The sequence below is a fragment of the Cydia pomonella genome, chromosome 28 (assembly GCF_033807575.1).
Source record: "Cydia pomonella isolate Wapato2018A chromosome 28, ilCydPomo1, whole genome shotgun sequence".
Classification (NCBI taxonomy): domain Eukaryota; kingdom Metazoa; phylum Arthropoda; class Insecta; order Lepidoptera; family Tortricidae; genus Cydia; species Cydia pomonella.
Genome location: NC_084730.1, coordinates 1,571,152 through 1,595,363, shown reverse-complemented (window position 1 = coordinate 1,595,363; position 24,212 = coordinate 1,571,152). Strand labels below are relative to the sequence as shown.

The window sequence follows — 24,212 nt, the reverse complement described above, 5'->3', positions numbered from 1 at the left end:
TATTTAATTAATTATAAAAAGTAAAACAATTATTATTACTCATATATAAACTGGTTTCAGAACACATCGTCACGAGTTTTGCGTTTATATAGTACATTGAGAAAAATTTATTATTTGTTTATAAAAGGTCTTTAATACTTTACTTATAGATCCTCAAAAAAAGGAAAAATAATCATCATGTGTGTAAATAATAGTTTGATCACATCGTAATTATGAAATCAGAACAAATGTAATGTGTACCAATTTTGGTACCAATGAATTGAAAAATATATTTCGTGCTATGCAGTTGCGAGTGATCGGAACGTAGCGAAATCTGTGAAACAGTCTGACAGATCTTGGATCTTTCAAAGTCGCCGTGTTTTCTTATTGTAATTGTATAAAAACATTAAAATAATTACAAAATGTACACAGAGGTGGATGTATTCGTTAGTAATTACACTTTAATAGATCCTGAAATATATCAGTTATGGATAGAAGGTTGCTCATGTAAGTATTAAGCTCGTTTTCTAATCGGTGAGTTCCATCAGTCTTATCTATTAATAAATACTTAAAGCAATCACGGACATCGTAGATTATTTATAAAAATAAGTCCTTAAAGTACCAGGAAGTCATATAAGAACAAATTTAATGAAAATCAATTTAATGCATATTGCATATATGTATAATAACTTTTATATCATCTGAAATATTAGAAAAAATTCCATAAGATTTATGTTCCATATTATTTACCTACAGTGAACGTAAAAAACGTAACAATCGCCAAATACTTATGGCCAATCTTTTTGTAACGGTTTTATGTCTTTTTGTATGTAATAAACATTTTATACATTGTAATTTGGTATATTTCCCCGCTGATAATAAAACTTCATAATCTTAAGACAACAATGATAAATCACATTATTTTTAAAGTAACATGATATACTTTATTTTTTAATCAAATAGAAATTAATGACTGAAATATATCAATCAAAAATAGTTTTGGAACAACACATATTCAGTTTCAATTTTTTTTATTTTATTGCCTATTTTGTGTCCCACTGCTGGGCAAAGGCCTCCCCTTTTTTCCGCCACTCATCACGGTTTGAAGTCTGTTCCCGCCAGTCTCTGCAAAAAGCGTCGAGGTCATCCCGCCATCTCTTTTCAATTTATTACTAAGTAACAATTTACAATCATGTTTTTAATACATATTGCTAGGGCATGAATACTGGAATTATGAAATATCGTAATATTTTTCCGATAGTTCAATACGGGAACTTAAGAGGATGAAATATGGGAATTCTGGTATCGGATTTATTTCATTTAGTTAAAAAAAGGAATGAAATTACCACAAAAACTGGTAACTGGTAATGGTACAAAAAATGAATAAATTTATAGAAATTGTACATGTGTAACAAAATATTAAAAACGGCCCATTTTATTTGATTATCAACTGTATTTACCTTATAAAAAGATTTTTATATAGTGAAACTTCAGTACCATATTAATTCTGGAATTGAAGACCAATATCAAATTTAAATAAATAAATATTGTAGGGATATTCTTACACAAATTGAATAAGTCCCATGGTAAGCCAAGAAGGCTTGCGTTGTGGGTACTCAGACAACAATAAGTATATATACATAATATACAAATACTTAAATACATAGAAAATATCCATGTCTCAGTGCTCATCGCACAAATAAATGTCCTTACCAGGATTTGAACCCAGGAACATCGGTTTCATACGCAGGGTTCCTACCCACAAGGCCAGACAGTTCAAATTTGAATGCTGGTATTGAGAATCGTCCAATATTGGATGCCCTACTTACACATTATACACAACATATATGGCAAACATTGTTCATATAAATTAATTTTCACTTACAGAGTACATAATACAATTTAGCAATTTAATACTATAATACATTAATCGAATAAATATTCTATTTATCCTATTGTAAACCCAGAGAAACCCTTTTCGGAGCGTTTCCTTACGCTAAGTGTATATAAATCTAAAGTTTAGTTAAGCCTGTTGTATAGAAAATGACCCGGAGCAATGAAAAATCTCGTAGAAAAAGCATATCTCCTATGAATGTTTTGTGGGCAGACAATATCTCAGCAAACCAAATATGAGGTCAGCCAAATTGTTTTGTTGGTAGCTAGCGAAGCAGTGTCCACGCTGCACCAGCGCGGCGTCGCCAAGCAGATGGGGGCCTCCGTGGAGCTCATCGCCAGCGATGTGCTGGATCACTACAGGTGAGCAAAACCCTTTATAGGAATCCATACTAAAAAGGTAAAAAGGAACCCTTATGGTGGGACTCTGTCCGTGTGTCTGTGACATTTCTAAATACCTCAAGAAGCTATCAAATTGAAATTTGGAATACTCGTAGTTATGAATAACGCTAACCCAGAGATATTGAAAGTGTTATTTTTATTTAATATGAGTCATTCCTCTAGACATCACAAAATTCTCTTGTTGGACCCTTACCCTCATAAGGCCCAAAATTCTCTTGCGGCATCCGATCGCGGCATTACGTGCACTTCAGCTCGTTTGTGGTGCGCGTCCCGCGGCCGCTGCTGGAAACCATCGCGAGCGCGGATTTCTGGCTGGAAGGTGTGATATTTCGGCGGTTTCGTGGGAATCTGCCGAATCCCGCACCAGAACAGGTGGCGCAACCGAAAATTGCGTCGTCAAAATGATATTTATATTTTAAGATTATATATGGGCCAGTTGTCGAGAAGATTTAAATCCCTCCTAAATTGTAGGAGGGTATCCCAATATGGAGCTGGCAAGAAACAGGGCGGGACACATCTTTTCAAAACATTACATTTTATAACTAACATGCATTAAATAAAATAAAAATAATTAGTTTATTTTTTTAGTTTTAGATTTAATTTAGTTATATTTTAGTTTTAGTTTACATTATTAATGGTTTATAAGGTTATATTATTGTACTAAATAAAAAATACAATTTAATTTCATAAAAAAATCATAAAATATTTTTTTCATTTCTAGGACATTTGCGCTGCTGGAGCGACTCCTCACAGTGCCGACCAAGCTGTCGGAGCAGATGGTGTTCCAGATAGATGAAGCTACCAAGCAGATGCTCATTGAGAAGTGAGTGCAAGTTTTTTTTAACTACTCGCTCCTAGGGCTACTCGGTTTAGTCAAAGAGAATAAAGAAGACCAAGAGTGCTCACTGCATACAACGGTTTTGTTACCAAAAATAGTATTATTTTCGTAGTCTACATCTAGCGTCAAGTAGCGGGACTCTCAGTACTGCTACTCGACAATAGATGTCGCGGCAAACAAAGCCTAATGCTCCGGAACTCTATTTTCAACTTCTACGCTTACTCTGGTTATAATATTAACTGAAAATCGTTGAGCATTAGACTTTTTGTTTACCGCGATATCTATTGTCGAGTAGCAGTACTGAGAGTTCCGCTACTCGACGCTAGATGTCGACTACGAAAATAATAAGCGGTTTGGCACCAAAACTGATGTATGGACTGAGCACTCTATGTACTTCTTATTTCTTTATGATTTAATGAATACGACGAGTAAGTCATGGTAACTGGTTATTTTTCTTTTTATTCGGGACAAAAAACAGTAACACACAGGTTTAGACACAAAAATAAAATACAAATAATAATGAAGTGTGAGACCAACAACAAGTGGTTATGTCAGATTTGCTATTTTACGAGACGGCCATATTTAAAATTCGGAACTGGGGGTTGAAATTTGGTGTTGATGATGATGACCAAATTTTGGGACGAGGCCAAATTCTACAGTTAAAAATCAAGAAGTCACGAAAAAAATATCTAGAGTCAGACCAAGAGATGTTGGCAGCGATTTTGATAGCCCAGACGGTGCAGGTGTCAAGTAAACGTCATTATGTCATAGAAGTTTGACGTTTAAAATGATCCGTGCACCATCTGGGCTACCAATATCGTCACCTTATCTTGGTTTGACCTCTTAGGCCTCAAGGGCTCTTTTACAAGTCAATACAACATTTATAGTAACAACCTTTTGTCCGGGTCTGCCTAAAACGTAGTCTGACTAATTCGCGTTATGACAAAACTTCATTTGAAATTCGCTATTCGTCTAAATCGCTATTCGTCGTTTATTAGTGTAGGTTTTAAGGTATCCAAAATGTTCACTAGCGAAAGAGTGGACTGTATGTCGAAAAAAAAGGGGCGATAGGGAATGAAATTTAGGGGTCGGTTGAGCAAGAAAGTTGTGTTGCGATAAAATTAAATTACTGAGTTGAGCTTGAGTGTAAAAGAACAGTGTAGGGCGAAGTTACCTTCCAGTCCGGGAGTTGTGGAGTGAAATCGTCGGTCGCCGCTGAAGACCGCTGGTGGCGATTCCGGCTGTCCTTGTCGCAAGCTAAAAGTAAGCTTAGAACCGTTACCTTGAGTCATCCATATCCAGTCGTTTATTAGTGTAGGTTTTAAGGTTCTGACGGAAGATCAGCGCTGTGGTCTCCGCAGCATGTATGCTGAGTCAGCGCCTATTCTTTACCACAACACATGACCCTCTACTAATATCTCTATTAATCTTAAAATAAGACACGTAATACATTTGATTGTTGACGTAATTATTGATATTAGTGTCAAACTGTATGTTACTTTTTCTTTGTCTCTTGTCAATTTTCTTTCTCTCTTGTTATTTGTTTGTGTCACAAAGCATGTAAGTTGTGGTTGAATAAAGATTTTATCTATCTATCTATCTATTGACCTATTACTTATATTACCTATTTCGCAATATGTCCCAAACGCAGTAAGCCTAAGTAGCTGTTTGTCCATTTCGCGATACGCCTAATTATCAGTGAGTAGCAGAAATTCGTAGTCGTTTTTCCCCCAAAGTGTAATGTTTTCAGGGTAGTCACAATTAGTCAATAGATAGGTTAGGTTCGTTAGGTAGCTTCAGATGCCCGAAGGGCAAACTGCCCAGAAATAGGAGCCCCGCTTAGCGGGGCTCCGTCTAGTTACGTTTAAGAGGAAATGTTTTTGGAAAATAAACAATTAGAAAAAATCTATTATAGGAGCTTTTGGATAAAAACGTAATACATAAGTATATGTCTCACTGTGCCATATTCGCATTTGGACAAAAACTCATTAGGCCTAAGTCTTAGTGCGACTATTTCTCGGTTGGTCTAGGCATAACGCGAATTAGTCAGACTACGTTTTAGGCAGACCCGGACAAAAGGACATGAAATAGTATTTTATGCAACCGTTGTTTAAGAGAGGTCAAAAAAGGTGAGTGGTGTGAGTAAGAATTGAGCGGCGAAGCCGAAAATTGTTAATAAAGACGCCACGAGTATTTTTTGACTCAGTTAAACAACGTTGCATGCAATACTTTTTCTACGACGAAGAATTTACTTTGAAATAAAATTGTAAATTTAACAAATATTTTTCATTTCATCTATATCGATTTTGAAGGCAGAAAATTTTTTGTGACTTCTTGGGCCATCACTGATAATTCTTCAGGCGTAGACACTAAGTTTTCGTCTTCATCCATCCATTTCACTCGAAATACATACTGTTATTTAACACAAAAGTTAAGTTTTTATTCGACAACCACAATAACCTCATTCAAGAAGTAACAGAATGTAGGGTATGGGCGGGAAAATGAATGAATAAAATTAAAAACACTTGTCTATGGTTCACTTATTTGTCACAGATGACATTTAAAATAAGGTTGGCAACAATGTATTTCATACAATATTCTTTAAGTGGTAATTACACGAAGTATCGAAAAGTACCAAAAAGATACTGCGTGTATGCAAAAATGCGTTTTTGGGGAATAGACTAAAGACTTGTCTTGAGAACTATAAGGTAGGGTTTTAAAGATGTGTGCACGACCCTTTAAATGACAAATAAAAGTACGCGAGTAGAAAAAAATACATAACAACATTTATAAATACCTGGGTAAATATTCCATTATAATAATCTTAAAACCGTCAAAAACCGTTATAGATAAATATGTAGTTGAAATTTTCTCAGTGTTTCTGTCTTACTGCTATTCAATTCAATTTAATTAAATTCAATTCTTTATTACAGATAACAAATGATCCATATTACAATAAAATGTTTAAAATTAAATTTAAATCCTATACAAATAAAAAGGTACATTTTAGCGTTACATATAATCACAAAATAAATTTTAATAATGGTTAAAATTATGCCTATTAATTAATTACATGCAGATTATTCCAGTGTCTAGCTATGGGAGAGTCTAAACTGCTAGCGATCACGTCCAGAATGCTGTTGTTTGTTACTCCCCCGCACGCGGCGCATGATGCGCCGCTATGAAGAACAGTTTTTGTTTGTTAGTAAATTTTACTGCTAACCAAACACATGTAATTAACAGACTGTTAATCTAATTGAAAGTATGCCTTGTAAATATTAAATGATATGTTCGGCTTCAGGTATTATGAGTTGGACGATGCAGTAATAAGGGAGCTGCTCGGGCGAAAACTGTCGTCGCGGCATAGAAAAGATTTGGATGAGGTGAGTGGTAAATATGTTGAGTATAGAGGAGTTACATGCGCGTTGCCGACACTAACCCCACAGGCATACGGCCCGCCTGATGGTAAGCAGTCACCGCAGCCTATGGACGCCTGCAACTCCAGAGGTGTTACATGCGCGTTGCCGACCCTTTAAAAACCTGTACACTCCTTATTAACAGTTTTGAGTGATTCACGGTTAGTTTTACTAGACTTACGAGTATATCCACCGGGATATTGACCGTGATATCACTTACAAATCAAAATATGAAAAGAAAAATAACGACGACACGTTGTCGTCAGGTGGCGGAGCGCTCGGGCGCGCCGCTGCGCTGCTGCCGGCGGCAGTTCGACAACGTGCGCCGCGTGTTTCGGGGCGTCGAGGAGATGCCTGGCAACGTCGTCGCCAATATTAGATCCACGTTCTTACTGTCCGAACCGCTTGCTAAGTAAGTTCACATTTGTATAGTGTTTTATAATATTTAATTATACAAAAAGTGTTTTATTAAATAAAGTTTAGGGTCTTTTTCAAGCTACAATGTCCGAATTTAAACTGTCGTGGGACATACTAGCATTAAACTAATTTTACGGTTTAAACGCACGTGTTTTTAATTACTCGCGCGACATTTTTCGGAGAGCCTAGGTCTCCTTTCTCAAGCGCTAACAGTGCGTGCAGCGTTCACGACGACCGTGCTTTGCGTACTGCTGCTCGCCTCGTCGCACGCTGCATGTCGCGCGAGTGGCTAAAAACACGTGAGTTTAAACCGTAAAATTAGTTTATATTAAGCTTCAATGTTTCAAATATATAAGGTCTGCTTCCCTAAAATTACTGCCTCTTAGTGAATAATTTTATAATGACACGTTGTCGCGAAGTAAAGCGGCGTCGAGGAGATGCGTGGCAACGTCGTCGCCAATATTAGATCGACGTTCTTACTGTCCGAGCCACTTGTTAAGTTTACAATGACGACACGTTGTCGTGAGGTGGCAGTTAAACGTACGTTGCGTTAGTAACGTTCTCCAATATCAGGTCGACGCTCTTACTGTCAGAGCCTCTTGCTAAGTTTACAGTGACGACACGTTGTCGTCGGGTGGCAGGTCGAGAACGTGCGCCGCGAGTTTCATACGTCGAGGAGATGCCTTGTAATGTAGTCGCCAATATTAGATTGATTATCTTACTGTCGCGACCAAAACTTACTTGCAGTAAAACTTACTTGGCTGCGACATGTCGGAGCCAAGTAAGTTTACTAATATTACTATGAAGACATGCTGTCGTGAACCGTAACCCGGTTACGTCTAAGTTGGGAGATTTCACATTCAACCATAATGCAATATTAAAATACCGCAACGGCTTTTGTTAAAAATGATTTATAAAACATTGTTACAAAACGGTAAAAATGTTTTTGAAGTTCCCTCTGTATTTCAAAGTGTGTGTGTGTGTGTTCTTCTTTGTTATAGAAAATATGGCGCTGTGGTGTTCATAGCGTGCATGCGATTCGAGACCACCAAACGCAAGCTACAGTATTTGTGCTTCAACGACTTCTACCACTGCGCTCAGGTGCGTTCACGACACGTTGTCGTTATTGGCATTAACCATAGCAATAGCGCCATCTGGCATTGAATTCATTACCTAATTACATGATGCTGATGATACTCTGTGGTGGAACAAGCAACAACTATTTATGTTTTAATTTTTAACTACTTTACTTAGAATAAATATAAATATTAATTTAGTACATCGTAACTGGTGAATTTACGATATGACTTGGAACTCCGGTAGCCGTTTAAGTGTAACGCTCTTACGGTAGATGTCGCTAGGTATGATGGTACATATGGTGGGAAAATTTGCTGGCTATGGATGACCCCTTGGTGGCTCAGTTGGCAGAGCGCTGACCGTGAGTTCAAGTCTCACCCAAGGCAGTTATTTTTCCACTTTTTTTATTGATGTTTTTTCGACAGTCAATAATGACTTCTTGGACGTATTCGTGCACGGGTCCTGAGTACTACGACACAGAGATGGACCGCGAGTTCTTGTTAGAACTGAGGGAACTGCGCATCCTGCTGGACAAGGAGAAGGAACACAAACAGTAAGCCATGCCTGTGTTAACGGCACCAATCATGGGACATTTAAGAGAAAATTTGGAGTATTTTTGATATTTCACCGACATCTGTAAAATTTCTACCGCTTTAAGCTTTAAAAGTTGAATGTCCTATTCATCCTTTATGTTTTCTATGTATTTAATGAAAGCTACTGCAATTGGTTTCAATATTATTAACCAATTAAAACTATGGTTTTTTGCTCCAGTCATGAGATGTATGGCGCCATTAATTTCAAAATAACAAATATCAATTAAAAATTTATACTTAAGCAGCTTAGACTATATACTTCCTTTGTTTCAGCTTGATATGTATGCGTCTGAAACCAAAGCTATTGGAGAAGTCATACCAAGAGCTAGAACTGAACTTCAGGTACTCGCAATAAATACCGGCAACGCACATGTGCGTTTACATTAATAAAACCAAAGAGAATTTGAAATAGACGTGTATTGTCAAAGAAAACTTTGTAGCCACGTAAATTTACTGCCATCTTTTGACACATGATTACAACTTTTAGAACGTCATTTGACTATGATCCTTATTCTTACACTGATATGTATTAAATTTGTTAAATATCAAATAGTGGCGCCATCCAGTGTCATCCATTTTGTTACCTTTACACAAATATTAAAAATAGAAAAATACTATTTTTTCCTCGATTACAATCAAAAGCGCTCCGTATAGAATTAATACATGAGTATAGTAAATAAATAATGTAATAGACATCCAATGTAAAATCTATCACAAGATAATTGTATATAAAATGACTTGTAAATGTAAATATTTACCAATAAATATCATATCATATCATATCATAGAATTAAAAAAAAAAATTAAAATTGTGTGTGGAGTGGAGATTTCAAAAATGGCCTAGTTCAAACTTAATAGATGTATGTATGTATGTATGTATATACTTTATTGTACATAGAAATAAAAACACGAAAAACACAGTTACAGAGTAAATTAAATACAACAAAGGCGAACTTATCCCTGTATGGGATCTCTTCCAGTTAACCTTTGAGGAAATGAGTAAAACAGAAGTAACGGTGAATGAATGACAAACACAAACAAAAGTGTACAATCACTGAAATTAATGAAATGCACGTTTTGAATACACATTGATGTGTATATATTCTTGCAGGTTATATACGAGAGCTTTAGTGGGCCTGGCGTGCAACCTGCATCGCGGAAGAGAGCTGAGGTCACTCTTTATTGACCTCCTGGAAAGGTACAATAATAGTTATTTGTTTTATTATAACTGGAATTTGTTTACTTGTTTAAATTTAATGTACTATGATTTATATGTAACGTGTTTTCTTGGAGTTGGTGGAGAACTGACGGACGAATTCACAGTAATAACCGGCCTAAAGCAGGGTGATGCCCTGTCGCCTGTACTCTTCAACCTGGCTCTAGAGCATGTTTTTTTTTTATGGAGGATAGGCAGGCGTTTGACCACGAACACACCTGATGGTAAGTGATGATGCGGTCTACGGTGGAGCACGCTTACCTATGAGATACCTATTTACTCTAGCCTTGAAGATATTCAGATTGTACTCATACGGAAACACAGACTCGGGCAGGGCATTCCACTCCTTGGCAGCTCGCATAAGGAATGTTGAAGCGAAACTCTTCGTGCGTTTTTGTGGAATACCTACCATGAAGCGATGCCGGAGTGCCTATTGTCTGGTAATCCGATGGTGAAATGGGGACGGAGGAATAAGGTTGTGCAGTTCCTCGGCACACTCTCCGAAATGTATCCTATAAAAGATCGTTAGGCTGGCAACCTTGCGACGATGCTCCAGACTTTGAAGTCGATCATTCGTCAGATCGTCGTCAATCGTCATTAATGATTCACTTGGCCCTCCTCTCGACTGACTCGAGCGCCTCAAGCTGGTATTTGGCTGAACCATGCCACAGATGTGAACAGTATTCCACACACGATCGGACTTGTACTTGGTAAAGGTCGAGCAGCTGCCTAGGTGTATAATACTGTGAACGCACACCCGCTACGGCGCAGGCGAGTCAAGTCAAGTCAAGTCAAGTCAAAATATTCTTTATTCAAATAGGCCTAGCAACAAGCACTTTTAAATCGTCAAATTTTACAAATATCATCTTAATCTAAATATCAGAGCAATTTATTGATGCAGTTATTATTGTTCTAAAAAAACATTGAACTATTATAGATATGGTAAACTTAATAATAAGAATTTCACAAAAGGATCGTCAAACATCAAAATTGTATAAAAATACTAGTCTAGAACCTTTCTAGAATAAAATCTAAATGTCAAAAAATACGGTATATATTATATACATTGAATTATCAATTTCATCATTAATAACATAACAATAAATAATTCATTCTTTACAATCACACTTAATCCCACGGTGTTTCATCATTCATGTAGTCTTGTGTGCTATAATAGGCTTTAGAGATAAGCTTACGTTTTACATAACTTTTAAATTTACTAACAGACAATTCAGTTATAATATTAGGAAGTTTATTGTAAAATCTTACACAATTACCCATGAATGATTTCTTAATTTTATGGAGCCTAGTGAAGGGCACTGCGAGCTTATGCTTATTTCTAGTATTAATATTATGTATTTCACAGTTTTTCTTAAAACTGGCAATGTTTTTATGTACATACAGAATATTCTCATAAATATATGCGAAGGGGAAGAAGGAGGTTGCAGTACATTAACCGTCTGCTTCCTCAGTAGAGCTACGGGGAGGGGACCCACAATATGGCTCTACCCGTCTGGGGAGGGGTTGTAGCGTTGCCAACCCCTCCTCCTTAGGCGCGAGGGTGCTAACGAACTTAGCGACCTGGGGAGCACCATGGATGAATGCTAGCGACCCCACGATGCTCCCCAAACCGGCAGGAGGGTGTAACGCCGCAGAGGGTTTAGTGGGTAGTCTTCTCTCTCCTTTCTGACTTTTTTTTTTATATTTTATGGTAGAGGAGGCAAACGAGCAGACGGATCACCTGATGGTAAGCGATTAATTCAATTCAATTCAAATATACTTTATTCATGTAGGCCTAGCAACAAGCACTTATGAATAGTAAGACAGTATTACATATAATTATCTTAATCTAATTATCAGAGCAATTTATTGATGTTGTAAATATTATTCCATATATAATACTAATGAATATAATTCATAGATCAAATTTAATACTAAAACTTTCACAAAATACAGTCATACAAAAAAAATGTATAAAAAATACTTGTCTAGATTGTTTCTAGAATAAATTCTAAATGTCAAACAAATATAATAAAAACAACAAAGGAAATACATGCATTGGAATATCCATTTCATCATCATTATTCAAATATAATAAATAATTAATCATTTCGAATCACAATTAATCCCACGTTGTTTTATCATTCATGTAGTCTTGTGTGGTATAATAAGCTTTAGAAATAAGTTTACGCTTTACATGATTCTTAAATTTATTAATTGGTAACTCAGTAATATGGTTTGGAAGTTTATTATAAAATCTCACACAATTACCCATGAATGATTTTTTAATTTTATGGAGCCGAGTGAAGGGCACGGCGAGCTTATGTTTATTTCTAGTATTAATATTATGAATGTCACAATTTTTCTTAAAATCGGCAATATTTTTATGCACATACAGAATATTCTCATAAATGTATTGACAGTGCACTGTCATGATGTCAATTTCCTTAAATTTATCTCTCAGTGAGTCTCTATGGTTCATTTTATATATTGCTCGAATAGCCCTCTTCTGCAGAACAAAAATGGTATTTATCTCTGAAGCACCACCCCACAGTAAAATACCATATGACATAATGCTATGGAAGTAACTAAAATATACTAATCGAGCTGTTTTGACATCAGTTAACTGACGGATTTTGCTTACTGCAAAAGCTGCAGAACTCAGTCTATTCGAAAGAGTAGCAATATGGGGACCCCACTGGAGTTTAGAATCTAAAGTTATACCAAGAAAAACTGTACTATCAACTAGTTCCAATTCCTCATCCTTCACAATGACACTTGTTTGTACATGCCTTACATTACTAGTGACAAACTTAATACATTTAGTCTTATTCTCATTTAACAATAAATTATTAACATTGAACCAATTTACTACTTTAGAAATAGCATCGTTTACATCATTGTAAGCTTGTTGCTGTCGTTTGACTTTGAAAATAAGTGAAGTGTCGTCTGCAAACAATACTATATCATGGTGGGTCTTTACAAGGAATGGCAAGTCATTTATGTAGATAAGGAACAGGAAAGGTCCCAATATTGACCCCTGTGGTACACCCATAGAGACCAATGACCCCGGTGATCGCTGTCCATTCACATCGACCCTTTGTATTCTACCATTTAAGTAGGACTTAAGTAAATCCAGTGCCGCTCCTCTAACTCCATAATAGTGTAGTTTCCTGATTAATGTTTCATGACAAACGCAGTCGAAGGCCTTAGACAAATCACAGAAGATACCTATAGCATCTCGTGACTCCTCCCAGGCATCGAAGATATGCTTAATTAGCTCAACACCAGCATCGGTTGTCGAGCGCCCCCGTGTAAAACCAAACTGCTTATTATGCATTAAATTATTGACGTTAAAATGTCGTACTAATTGAGAAAGAATTAATTTTTCAAAAATCTTACTGAACGTTGGTAGCACAGATATCGGTCTAAAGTTAGTGGGGTCAGAGTTGCTACCCGATTTAAATAAAGGAGTTATTTTACTATGTTTCATTAAATCAGGAAACTCGCCGCAATCAACACTGTTGTTAAATATAATTACTAAGTCAGGCGCTATAATTTCTACTAAGGATTTGACAGCATGGACAGAGACTCCCCAGAGGTCATTCGTTTTTTTGACATTAACCGAATTAAACGCCTTTACTACATCGGAGGTACAAACACGTTCAAAATGAAAATCTCCGCAACACTCTGGAGCGTTATCTTTTAATAGAGTAACAGCAGATGAGGGTGATGAATTTAAATCCTTAGTTGTGAAAACTGGTACGTCAGTGAAAAAAATTTCAAATTCTGTAGCTACTTCTAAATTGGAATCTATAATTTTGTTATCAATATTTAGTTTAAAATCATTCACTCTGTGTTTCGAGCGACCAGTCTCCACATTGATTACTTTCCAGGTTGCTTTAATAATGTTGGTACTATTTTTTATTCTTTGACTTAGATAATTTCGCTTAGCTATATGACAATCTATTTTAAACTTTTTCGAATATTGCTTGACATGTTCTTTAAATTCATCACTCGTGTTAAACCGCCGTTCCTCATACAAGGCATACAGTGCACGTCTTCGTTGATGTAAGTCCGCAGTAGCCCACTCACTAAAAACTGATGCACCACTAACTACGACCGATTTTGAAGTAAATATCGCATTATAATGATCCATAAAAGTGTGAAAGAATGAATTATACATACTATTTGGACCCATATCGGAAGACAAAAAGGGTAGCGCCTGAACTAAACTTTGCTTCATTCTTTCTACGCGGTCCGAGGTTACTGGTACAAAAGTTATTTGTTTTCTCAAAGTATTTTTCCTTAATGTCTCAAATACCATTAATTGACCTAAGTGGTCTGATTCTAAATTACTGATAACTTTTTTAGTAATAGGAACAATATCAGTGAAAATATTATCTATACAGGTTGCACTAGTAGCAGTCACTCTAGTAGGCTCCATAAACATGTGGTTGAGATTACCAGATTTGAATAGATTCAACAATCTACAAGACATTGTTGAATTTTCCAAAATATTTACATTAAAGTCGCCGCATATAAATAATTTCTTACTAGAAGATGATATTTTAAGTAGCACAGAATCCATTACACTTTCAAATATTTCAAAATTACTTAATGGCGGCCTATACACACAGACAACAATAAATTGCTCCAATTCTACTGCACTTAGTTCTATAGTCCGTTCAACAGACATGGATACAATATCCTTACGTTCCTTAAATTTTAACTGACTATTTAATATAATTAACGACCCACCATGTATGGAACTAATTCTGGTGAACGAACTTCCCACCTGATGATTATTAAATTGAGGCATTAATTCATTATTTGTTAACCAATGTTCAGTAATACATAAAATATCAACATAAAAATCGTTCATAAAAAGTTCAATCTGTAAATCTTTTCCTCTAATACATTGAATGTTTTGATGCACCAGGTGGATATACTTTCCATGTTTACAGTATTTTTCATTATATTTATTTAAAACTAAATTGCCAGAGACAGAATCTTTTGTCTTAACAGCTAGTTTAAATCATTGGTTATGACTGGAACCAATTCCAAGCTCACACTGGGCTGCTCAATAGGAGCAGAGTTGTCTGCCAAATTCTTGGCAGAAATGTCAAGTAAATAGGATAGCGATAAAGCTATTTGTCTCTTGTAATAATTTGAAAGGTAACACTTACCTTTAGTCAAAAACACCATAGGCATATGGTATTTACTAACAAATTTGTTAGTGTCAATTATGATAAACTTACTACTATATGTACAAAGATTATATAGAGATATATTCAACTTACCGCCGCCAATGGACACCTGCAACACCAGAGGGGTTGTAAGTGCGTTGCCGGCCTTTAAGATGGGAGTACGCTCTTTTCTTGACTTAGAAAGGTGCGAGAGCTGTGAGTCCTACATACCCCCCACTATAGGCCGACACCCTATGGCCTGGGGATGATGCGTAAAAGCATTCCCTCTGCGTCAAAAAGAAGGTGTATAATACTGCCTCACCTTGTTGAGGATGCCCAGCTTTTTTGCTGCTAACTGAGCTTTCGTCGTCGTGTCTATGTCCCAGCTCTACTCCTATGTCGTCCGCAAGGTGATAACCCTTGAAATAGGAGTAGAGCTGGAGGCACAAGGTGATTGGGTACGCGGAGGACCTTGCTTTGTTAGGGGAACGCCGTGAAGAGGTGGTGGAGGCGGTAAAGGTCCTCGAGCAGGAAGCAACCAAGATAGGTCTCAGGATCAATCAAGCAAAAACTGAATACGTCCACATGAAACGGTACAAATCTGGAGGGAATTCATGTGGAGGGTACAGTCTATCCGGGAGACAAGTTCCGCTACCTCGGATGTACAGTCACCGACACAAACACGATGTAGTGCAGCCCTCCATAAAGTGTTGGTGTCCGGGCTTCTCAGTAAGAGTACAAAATGAAGAATCTGGAAAACCGTCATTCGGCCTATTCTTATGTACGGCTGTGAGGCCTGGACACTAACTCAAAAAGAGAAAAGTCAGCTGCTGATAGCCAGCCATGAGAATATTAAAAAAGTTAGTATTATTTTTTCCAACCTTTAACACCTATTACCGGACAAATGGCCGTCGGGCCAATATAGCAAGCATGCAGACATTAAAAGTACATATTAATACTAAATTATTCATTACATTTTATTCATGAGCAAATAAGTAAGGTCTTGCGGCTCTGGGATTTTGGACTATTAGACGATCTACAGTGAAAGTCAGAATGGCGGGTGTACCTAAATAAAAATAATTGAAAAGCATACCATATTTTTGTACCTAATTTGTACTATTTGAGGTACTAAATAAAACTTGGAAAGCACAAATAAAATGACTCATATTATAATTGAATATAAAGGTACAACAAAGGTACAAAAATTTGGCTTTTATAGAATTTATCAAAAACCACGGGAACATAGAGTAATAAAGTACACCCGCCATTCTGACTGTCAGGATGGCGGGTGTACTGTTTTTTGGTGATAACTTTAAGTACCGTGAGGTAAATTTTTTTTAAAGGAGGTACTAAATAGTACAAATTAGGTACAAAACTATGGTATGGTTTTAATTTAATTTTATTTAGGTACACCCGCCATTCTGACTCTCACGATCTACACCATATTGACATTACTATGTGTTTTTTTATATATTAAGTAATTGTTTGACACTTTTGACAGATGTGTGGAGCCATTACGAGCAGGCGGCTGGCCACGCACCGATTTGGCTCAGTTCTTGAGCGCATACGAGCAATGTGCTCTACAGATGGACGTGCTCAGGTAATCCATCCTGTATACTGGGCGTCGACCAAATATAAAACCTATAAAACCACTTCCTTCTGCCGGAATTGACCCTACATGTGAATTTCTTTTTGTGTTCAAGTTTAGGTATAGGTATTTCTTTTAACTAAGGGGTCATCCGTTAATTACATCACACGAATTTCTAAGTTTTTTGACCCCTCCCCCCCTCCTTGTCACACTTGGTCACATTTGGCAAACCCCTCCCCCCTGGTGTGACGTCACACTTTTCGCATTTTTTTTCAACAAAATCGGCATTCTAATTTATTTTATCAAACTATTTTGGACTTAAGAAATATTAGTAATTATAACACAAAACCGACTAGGAAAGAAAATTAATCGCATAAAACAATTATCGTTCTAAAAACTCGTTGTTTAACTGTAGAGCGAATAATTTTTTTTTTTATAAATACTGGTGAAGTTAAAGTGACGTCACAAAGTTTGTGACTCCCCCCGCCCCCTGTCACAACATGTCACATTTTCTTGACCCCCTCCCTCCCCCTAAACGTGTGATGTAATTAATGGATTACCCCTAACACTACTATGAATTTCAAATGGTTTCTTTTTTTTAAATACTACGTCGGTGGCAAACAAGCATACGGCTCGCCTGATGGTAAGCAGTCTCAGTAGCCTATGTACGCCTGCAACTTCAGAGGAGTTACATGCGCGTTGCCGACCCTAACACTCCGCACCCTCGTTGAGCTCTGGCAACCTTACTCACCGGCAGGAACACAACACTATGAGTAGGGTCTAGTGTGCTGTGAAATAATACTTCTTTGCTATAAAAAGAAATACATTGACACTATGGTCATATCGTTTAAGTCTCATTTTAAAATGTACCTTTTAAATAAACAAATTGCAGGAATACCGCACGGGTACTTGGTTGCAGATTACCGAATCTAGTCTGTATGTGTACAAACTCTTTATATTATTGTAGGCCGTTTTATACTCGACATCTGATATAATAAGGTACTATACACCAACACGCACCACACTTTTACATAATCCATACTACGACACTTATTATTATTTTATAGGCATGCTACTAAATATTTATGTATATATAAGTTTTTTTTGTTACATCGTGAATCGTTCGTGATCTGGGTTCTAGCAGAATTATCAGTGCTTCACCCGAAAGAGTGGAGCGTATTACTGAGCCAGAACCCTTTTGTTTTGCTGCACCGCACACAGCACACATTACCTTTTATTGATGCTTTTTGTTCTTTATTTAATTTTTATTTTGGTGTTGCTATTGTTTGTATAATTTTTTTGTTTAGTTGTGTGTATTGTGGCAAGCGAATAAATGGTTTATCTATCTATCTATCTATTTATGGTGAGCGTGCATAAACTGTAGGGGACACAGGAGACGTCAGATTTGTGTCGCGAGGTGTAAATGTTAAGTTTATGCTTCCAGTATAGGCAACAAGATGGCAGAACATACTATGCACAAGAAAACGTACAAGAACGGTAGATGGCAGCACTTGATTTGGCGTGAAGTGTCGATGTACACGTTTATGTTTCCGATTCAGGCCACAAGATGGCAGACCCTCCAACGCGCACGGTCCCTAATCACACAGTGAAAGTGTTATTTTAAACGTCAAATATCTATAAAATGATGACGTTCACTTAATACTTGCATAGGCTGGGCTATTAAAATCGCCCGCCCAATCAAAATGCCCAAAGGGGAAACTGCGCCTCTATTAGGAGCGTGCACGACTGTCACGAAACCTAGTGTCCGCAAGTCTAGGGGAAAACGTCAATTCACTACATCTTATAAAACTACTCCAAAACTAAAAACTACTGAACGGATTTTCATACGACTTTCATCTATCAATAGAGTGATTCTTGAGGAAGGCTTAAGTATATAACTTGTTAAGGTTTTGTGTAAATTGTTTGAAATATAACGATGTTGTCGGAAAAAATCACGCTGGCTAGGAGCTTTAATCGAAAACGCTGCCTAATCCGTTTGAGCTATAACAACACAATGTATGGTGGGGTTGTTTCTCATTCATAGGTCTACAAAAAAGTCCGCGATGTTAAATGTCTATCTTTTAAGGATAACTTACTATATCCATTCTTAACTTCTAGAAAAAGATCACGTAATATGTGGCATTTGCAAAGCTATTTACATGGATACATTATTAACAATTATCAAAATAAATACGTTAGTTATATTAACCATTTCATACAGATTACAATGGTCCCTTACACCATACAATTTAAATGAATATTTCAGGAGTAATCGTAAATCAAAGTTTCATTTCGAGCCATATAATTGTACGAAATGTTAAAGACGCTATCCGCAGTTAGTTCAAATTTTTACCACCTTATGCGCCGGGATCGCTTTACTTACCCCCACCATGCACTTCGCACGGTCCCAATATTAGTCCCGTTTTCTCACGATGTTTTTCTTCATTTCTATGGCGCCACTTTGTGATATTAAACAAATTGAACATATCAGTGAAAGAATAAGGATCGAAGTCAAATGGTGTCCTGAAAGTTTTAACTATGTGTCGAAAGATGGCAGTAAATTTACGTCGCTACAAAGTTTTCTTTGACAATAGAGGTGTATAATTTCCAAATTATCTGTGGTTATAACTTCATAATTTAAAAAAAATTATAATTTGCCGAGCAGCAACGTTGAATTTAAACTGTCGTGAGACACAGGGCCGGATTTAGGGGAGGGCAACCGGGGCTACAGCCCCGGGCCTCCACAAAAGAGGGGCCCCCACAATAGACTTCGTAAAATTTACCATTTTATTTTGAAAAAAATTTGGGGCCAGGGGGCCTCTACTCCTTTATTGCTCGAGGCCTCCAGACCTCTAAATCCGGCATTCTGAGACATACTAACATTAACCTTTTGACGGCCAAAGACGTCATATGACGCGCGCGGCTGCAGCCCAATATCAACCTTCATGCGTACCGACAAGGTTCACGATTACGCGCCGCGTACGATAGGCGTGGCGTTCAAAAGGTTAAAATAATTCTACGGTTTACATTCACGTATTTTTTAGTCACTCGCGCGACATGTTTCGGAGAGCTTAGGTCTCCTTTCTCAAGCTCTAATAGTGTCGATGTTCTTATTATTATTATTTTATTTGATACACTGCCGACAGACGACCGGTTTGGCCTAGTGGGTAGTGACCCTGCCTACGAAGCTGACGGTCCCGGGTTCAAATCCTGGTAAGGGCATTTATTCGTGTGATGAGCATGGATATTTGTTCCTGAGTCATGGGTGTTTTCTATGTATTTAAGTATTTATAAATATTTATATATTATATATATCGTTGTCTAAGTACCCTCAACACAAGCCTTATTGAGCTTACTGTGGGACTTAGTCGATTTGTGTAATAATGTCCTATAATATTTATTTATTTTTACACTAGCAACTCTTGGAGCTGATGCGTGTATGTCGCAGCACTTGTATATATTTAGCACTTTTTAAACTTCTAAAATGTGTATCTAGTCTGTTTTTGAAAGAGTTCACCGACGGTGCACTAACAACAGTTTCTGATAGAGAGTTCCACACATTTACTACACGATTTGGCAAGAACTGTTTCCTAGGGTTGCTAGCTCATGGAGGCTTGACTAGTTTTTAAAGAATTTGAATATTGCATATTTTACACTGTATCTTGGTTGACGTGATCTGGTCCTGGCAGGATATCAGTGCCTCTCCCATAGGGTGAAGCGTAATACTGAGCCAGAACCCTTTTGTTTTGCTGCGACGCACACAACATTTCCTATATGTATGGAACAGTATTATTTATATGTATTTTTTTTTCTTTCTACTTATATTTTGTATAAATGTGTATTACTCTCGTATAGTTTTGTATTATCTGTTTTTTTGTCATTTTATTAATTGTATTTCCTGTGTGTATTGTGGCAAACAAATACACGGATTATCTATCTATCTATCTAGAGTGTGTGTGTGTGTGAGATGATTTGTTTACGTTTTTTTTATGTTTTTGGTTTTATTTACAGAGAAGCAGATCTGAAGAGCGTCTGGGAGAGATACATGAAAGTAGTCAGCCAGTGTTTGCTCACAATGTATCACGCTTGAAGACCAGAAAATTCAGAGTTAGTAAAACAGTAACTTCAATCAAAGAGAATTTGAAACAGAGGTGGATTGTCAAAGAAAATTTTGTACCAAAGTAAATTTACTGTCATCTTTCGACGCATGATTAAATCTTTTACAGTACATATGGTTGCTACTTTACCGCATTAGTGCGAAAATTAGAATATTACGTTACTATGTCGAACATTTAAAGGGCCATATGTACTGTAAAACGTACGATACATGTGCGAATAGGTAATTCGCAACTCGTGTCGATTTAAAACACTCCCTTCGGTCGTGTTTTAATTTATCGCCACTCGTTTCGAATTTCCTATTTTTCGCACTTATATCGTAATATACTATTAGAACGCCATTTGATTTTGATTCTTATTCTTTTACTGATATGTCTTAAATTTGTTAAATATCAAAAAGTGGCGCCATCTAATAGATCGAAGGCCAAAGGTATAAGGTATAAGGGGTAAGGTATAGGTAGGTAGCAAAGGTAATGCGTTCAGGGTGCTGATGCGGCTGCCCCGCTTCTGCAGCGCATCAGGGATGTTTGCGGAAGCGGGAGTTGACTGCTTTTATGCAACAATCAGAAAGAAATGCGCGTCCCTGGTGCGGCGGGTGCGGGATAGCCGCAACCGCATCCTGGCCATGATAGCGGATAGGATTGATTGTCCTTATATACGACATTGCTGCAGTGTGCACATCTCTTACAATGCTGTGTAGTGGCTGTGTCTCTTACAATGTAGTGGGGTGATGTGCGCACTGTTGCAATGGAGTATTTATTTATTTGTGTACATAGCCATAGTAATATAAAAATCTTAGATATAAGAATACTAACGTAGATAATAGGATAATGAACTATTTTGTTACTAACCATGTATTATGAATCCTTGTTATTTGAAATAAATGATTAATAATAATAATAATAGCAGCATAGTTTCGAGCGATGGCGCCATAACCTTTAGGTGGTGCCCGGTAAGATGGCACCACTTTTTAATAATTTACAAATTTAACACATATCCGTGAAATAATAAGGATCAAAGTCAAATGGCGTTCGAAAAGTTATAATCATGTGTCGAAAGATGGCAGTAAATTTACTGTGGCTACAAAGTTTTGACAATGCTATTTCAAATTCTCTTTGCTTCAATTAAGTTATTATAAAAGTACGCTTACCACGAAGGATTTCGTACGTTGACCCGCATGTTCGTATCTCTTGCACGCGCAAGACCACATAGCTGTCCCGCTCGCACAGTATCATTAACTGCCGGCATCATGGGCAGGACAGCAAATTTCTCGTGATACCGTACTTTCTTTAGCTAAAAATATCAAGTTTTGAAAGTTTTTTTTAGTTTAAAATAAAATATTATGCAATAATGTTAATTATTAATACCGTAGTATAACTATGTACAGACATGATATTTTTAATAATCTTGACATAATATTTCAATTGTAATTTGATATTAATGAACATAATGATTATTGTAATTTTAATTAAATAAATAAAAATAAATAAATATTATAGGACATTATTACACAAATTGACTAAGTCCCACAGTAAGCTCAATAAGGCTTGTGTTGAGGGTACTTAGACAACGATATATATAATACCTATATAAATATTTATAAATACTTAAATACATAGAAAACACCCATGACTCAGGAACAAATATCCATGCTCATCACACGAATAAATGCCCTTGAATAAATTATAGATATACATTTTTATTATAACAGTTTTGAATGATTCACGGTTAGTTACACTAGACTTAAATCGACCGGGATTTAAATCGTGATTACTTTTTATATTGTTTTTCAGCTCAAGATATTTCGACGCAGTTACATGCGTCTTGTTCACAGGTAACGGGACATCTTGTCCACGGGTAACGGGACATCTTGTTCAAGGGTAACGGGACATCTTGTTCACGGATAACGGGACATCTTGTTCGCGGGTAACGGGACATATTGTTCACGGGTAACGGGACATATTGTTCACGGGTAACGGGACACATTGTTCACGGGTAACGGGACATATTGTTCACGGGTAACGGGACATCTTGTTCACGGGTAACGGGACATCATGTTCACGGGTAACGGGACATCTTGTTCACGGGTAACACCACCCGTTACCCGTGAACAAGAGGCATGTAACTGCGTCGAAATATCGGGAGCTCAAAAACAATATAAAAGGTAATTACGGTTTATATTCCGGTGTCGATTTAAGTCTAGTGACACATTTTATTATTCACAATGTGATGATAAAACTTTATTTTCTGATATTTTCATGTAATATTTTGCGGATTGGGGCTAGCGTGGGCCCGAGCCCTCTCGCGCATGAGAGGAGGCCTGTGCCCAGCAGTGGGACGTATATAGGTTGAATTATTATTATTATTATTCATGTAATATTTTAAGAATATAATAAATAAATGAGTATGAGCGTGGAATAGAGATAGCAACAGGTGGGTAAAATTCCGTGTGCAAAATTAAGATCGTTTCTAATTTTCGATATCTAGTTCCGTTATAATATTCGTGGAGCAAGCCCGGCCGAATTCCACATTCCCACACAGTTTCGTTCTCATTTTAAAACTACGTATTGGATTGTAATGAAACTTTACACATACATGATATATATACCTGAAATTAGTTTATATTGCCTTAGCCTTTTATTGACGACCGGTTTGGCTTAGTGAGTAGTGACCATGCCAACGAAGCTGATGGTCCCGGGTTCAAATCCTGGTTAGGGCATTTATTCGTGTGATGAGCATGGATATTTGTTCCTGAGTCATGGGTGTTTTCTATGTATTTAAATATTTATATATTATATATATCATTGTCTAAGTACCCTCAATACAAGCCTTATTGAGCTTACTGTGGGACTTAGTCAATTTGTGTAATAATGTCCTGTATTTATTATTATTTTTTAATTTTGTTTTAGTGCTCCACCATATAAAACAAACGAAATAGAGAAAAAACAAGTTTCGTATGAAAATATTTAATTCGCTGTATTTTTTTTTCTATAGTATCTAATGATAACTAATTACAGCCCTAAGATATACCTTATCCTATTGTAAGTACAAAGTTTCAGAGCAATCTAGCTAGTCGTTTCAAAATGAGAGCTTAACTACGTTTGTATGGAGAACCGAGCTAGCTGGGGACGCTTAAACTGTACAATTGTTTTTTGGAAATATTTATAGTCTGCCAAACTGACTAAACCCATACAAAAGGGCGGCAAATAAAAAATTGTAAGCCTATCCCATGGAAATATTGAATTTCACATCTTTTCCTACTGTTTGGCTATATTAATTAAATAATATATATTAATATATATATATTCATTAATCGAATCCTTAATGACATTATAATACTAGTCAAGGCAAGCGTCTTCGTGAATGGCACGATCTATATTATGATATTGTATATGTGAAAAAGAGACAAACTGATGTGTAAGTTTCATGTGTTTTTTTTATATTTGTTTTTTTTTTTGCTTCGTCATTAATGTAGGTACAACGCAAAA

General features: G+C 36.7%; 1 protein-coding gene across 1 annotated transcript; it reads left to right on the top strand.

Moving 5' to 3' along the window:
- The first annotated feature begins 323 nt into the window (after positions 1 to 323).
- On the top strand, positions 324 to 24,212 carry LOC133532954 (acidic fibroblast growth factor intracellular-binding protein). Its single transcript, XM_061871840.1, has 11 exons — positions 324 to 486; positions 2,139 to 2,235; positions 2,996 to 3,097; positions 6,414 to 6,495; positions 6,795 to 6,940; positions 7,947 to 8,046; positions 8,448 to 8,575; positions 8,889 to 8,957; positions 9,727 to 9,813; positions 16,522 to 16,620; positions 20,620 to 24,212. The coding sequence occupies exons 1-11, from the start codon at positions 402 to 404 to the stop codon at positions 20,696 to 20,698; spliced, it is 1,074 nt and encodes a 357-aa protein (XP_061727824.1). The 5' UTR covers positions 324 to 401; the 3' UTR covers positions 20,699 to 24,212.

What these genes read in the sequence shown, in the direction of transcription:
- LOC133532954 (XM_061871840.1), top strand. Translation starts at nt 402, where the DNA reads ATGTACACAGAGGTGGATGTATTCGTTAGTAATTACACTTTAATAGAT. An exon ending in CTGTCCGAACCGCTTGCTAA is followed by an intron (nt 6,941 to 7,946) that starts GTAAGTTCACAT and finishes TCTTTGTTATAG; the next exon opens with AAAATATGGCGCTGTGGTGT. An exon ending in GAGCTAGAACTGAACTTCAG is followed by an intron (nt 8,958 to 9,726) that starts GTACTCGCAATA and finishes ATATTCTTGCAG; the next exon opens with GTTATATACGAGAGCTTTAG.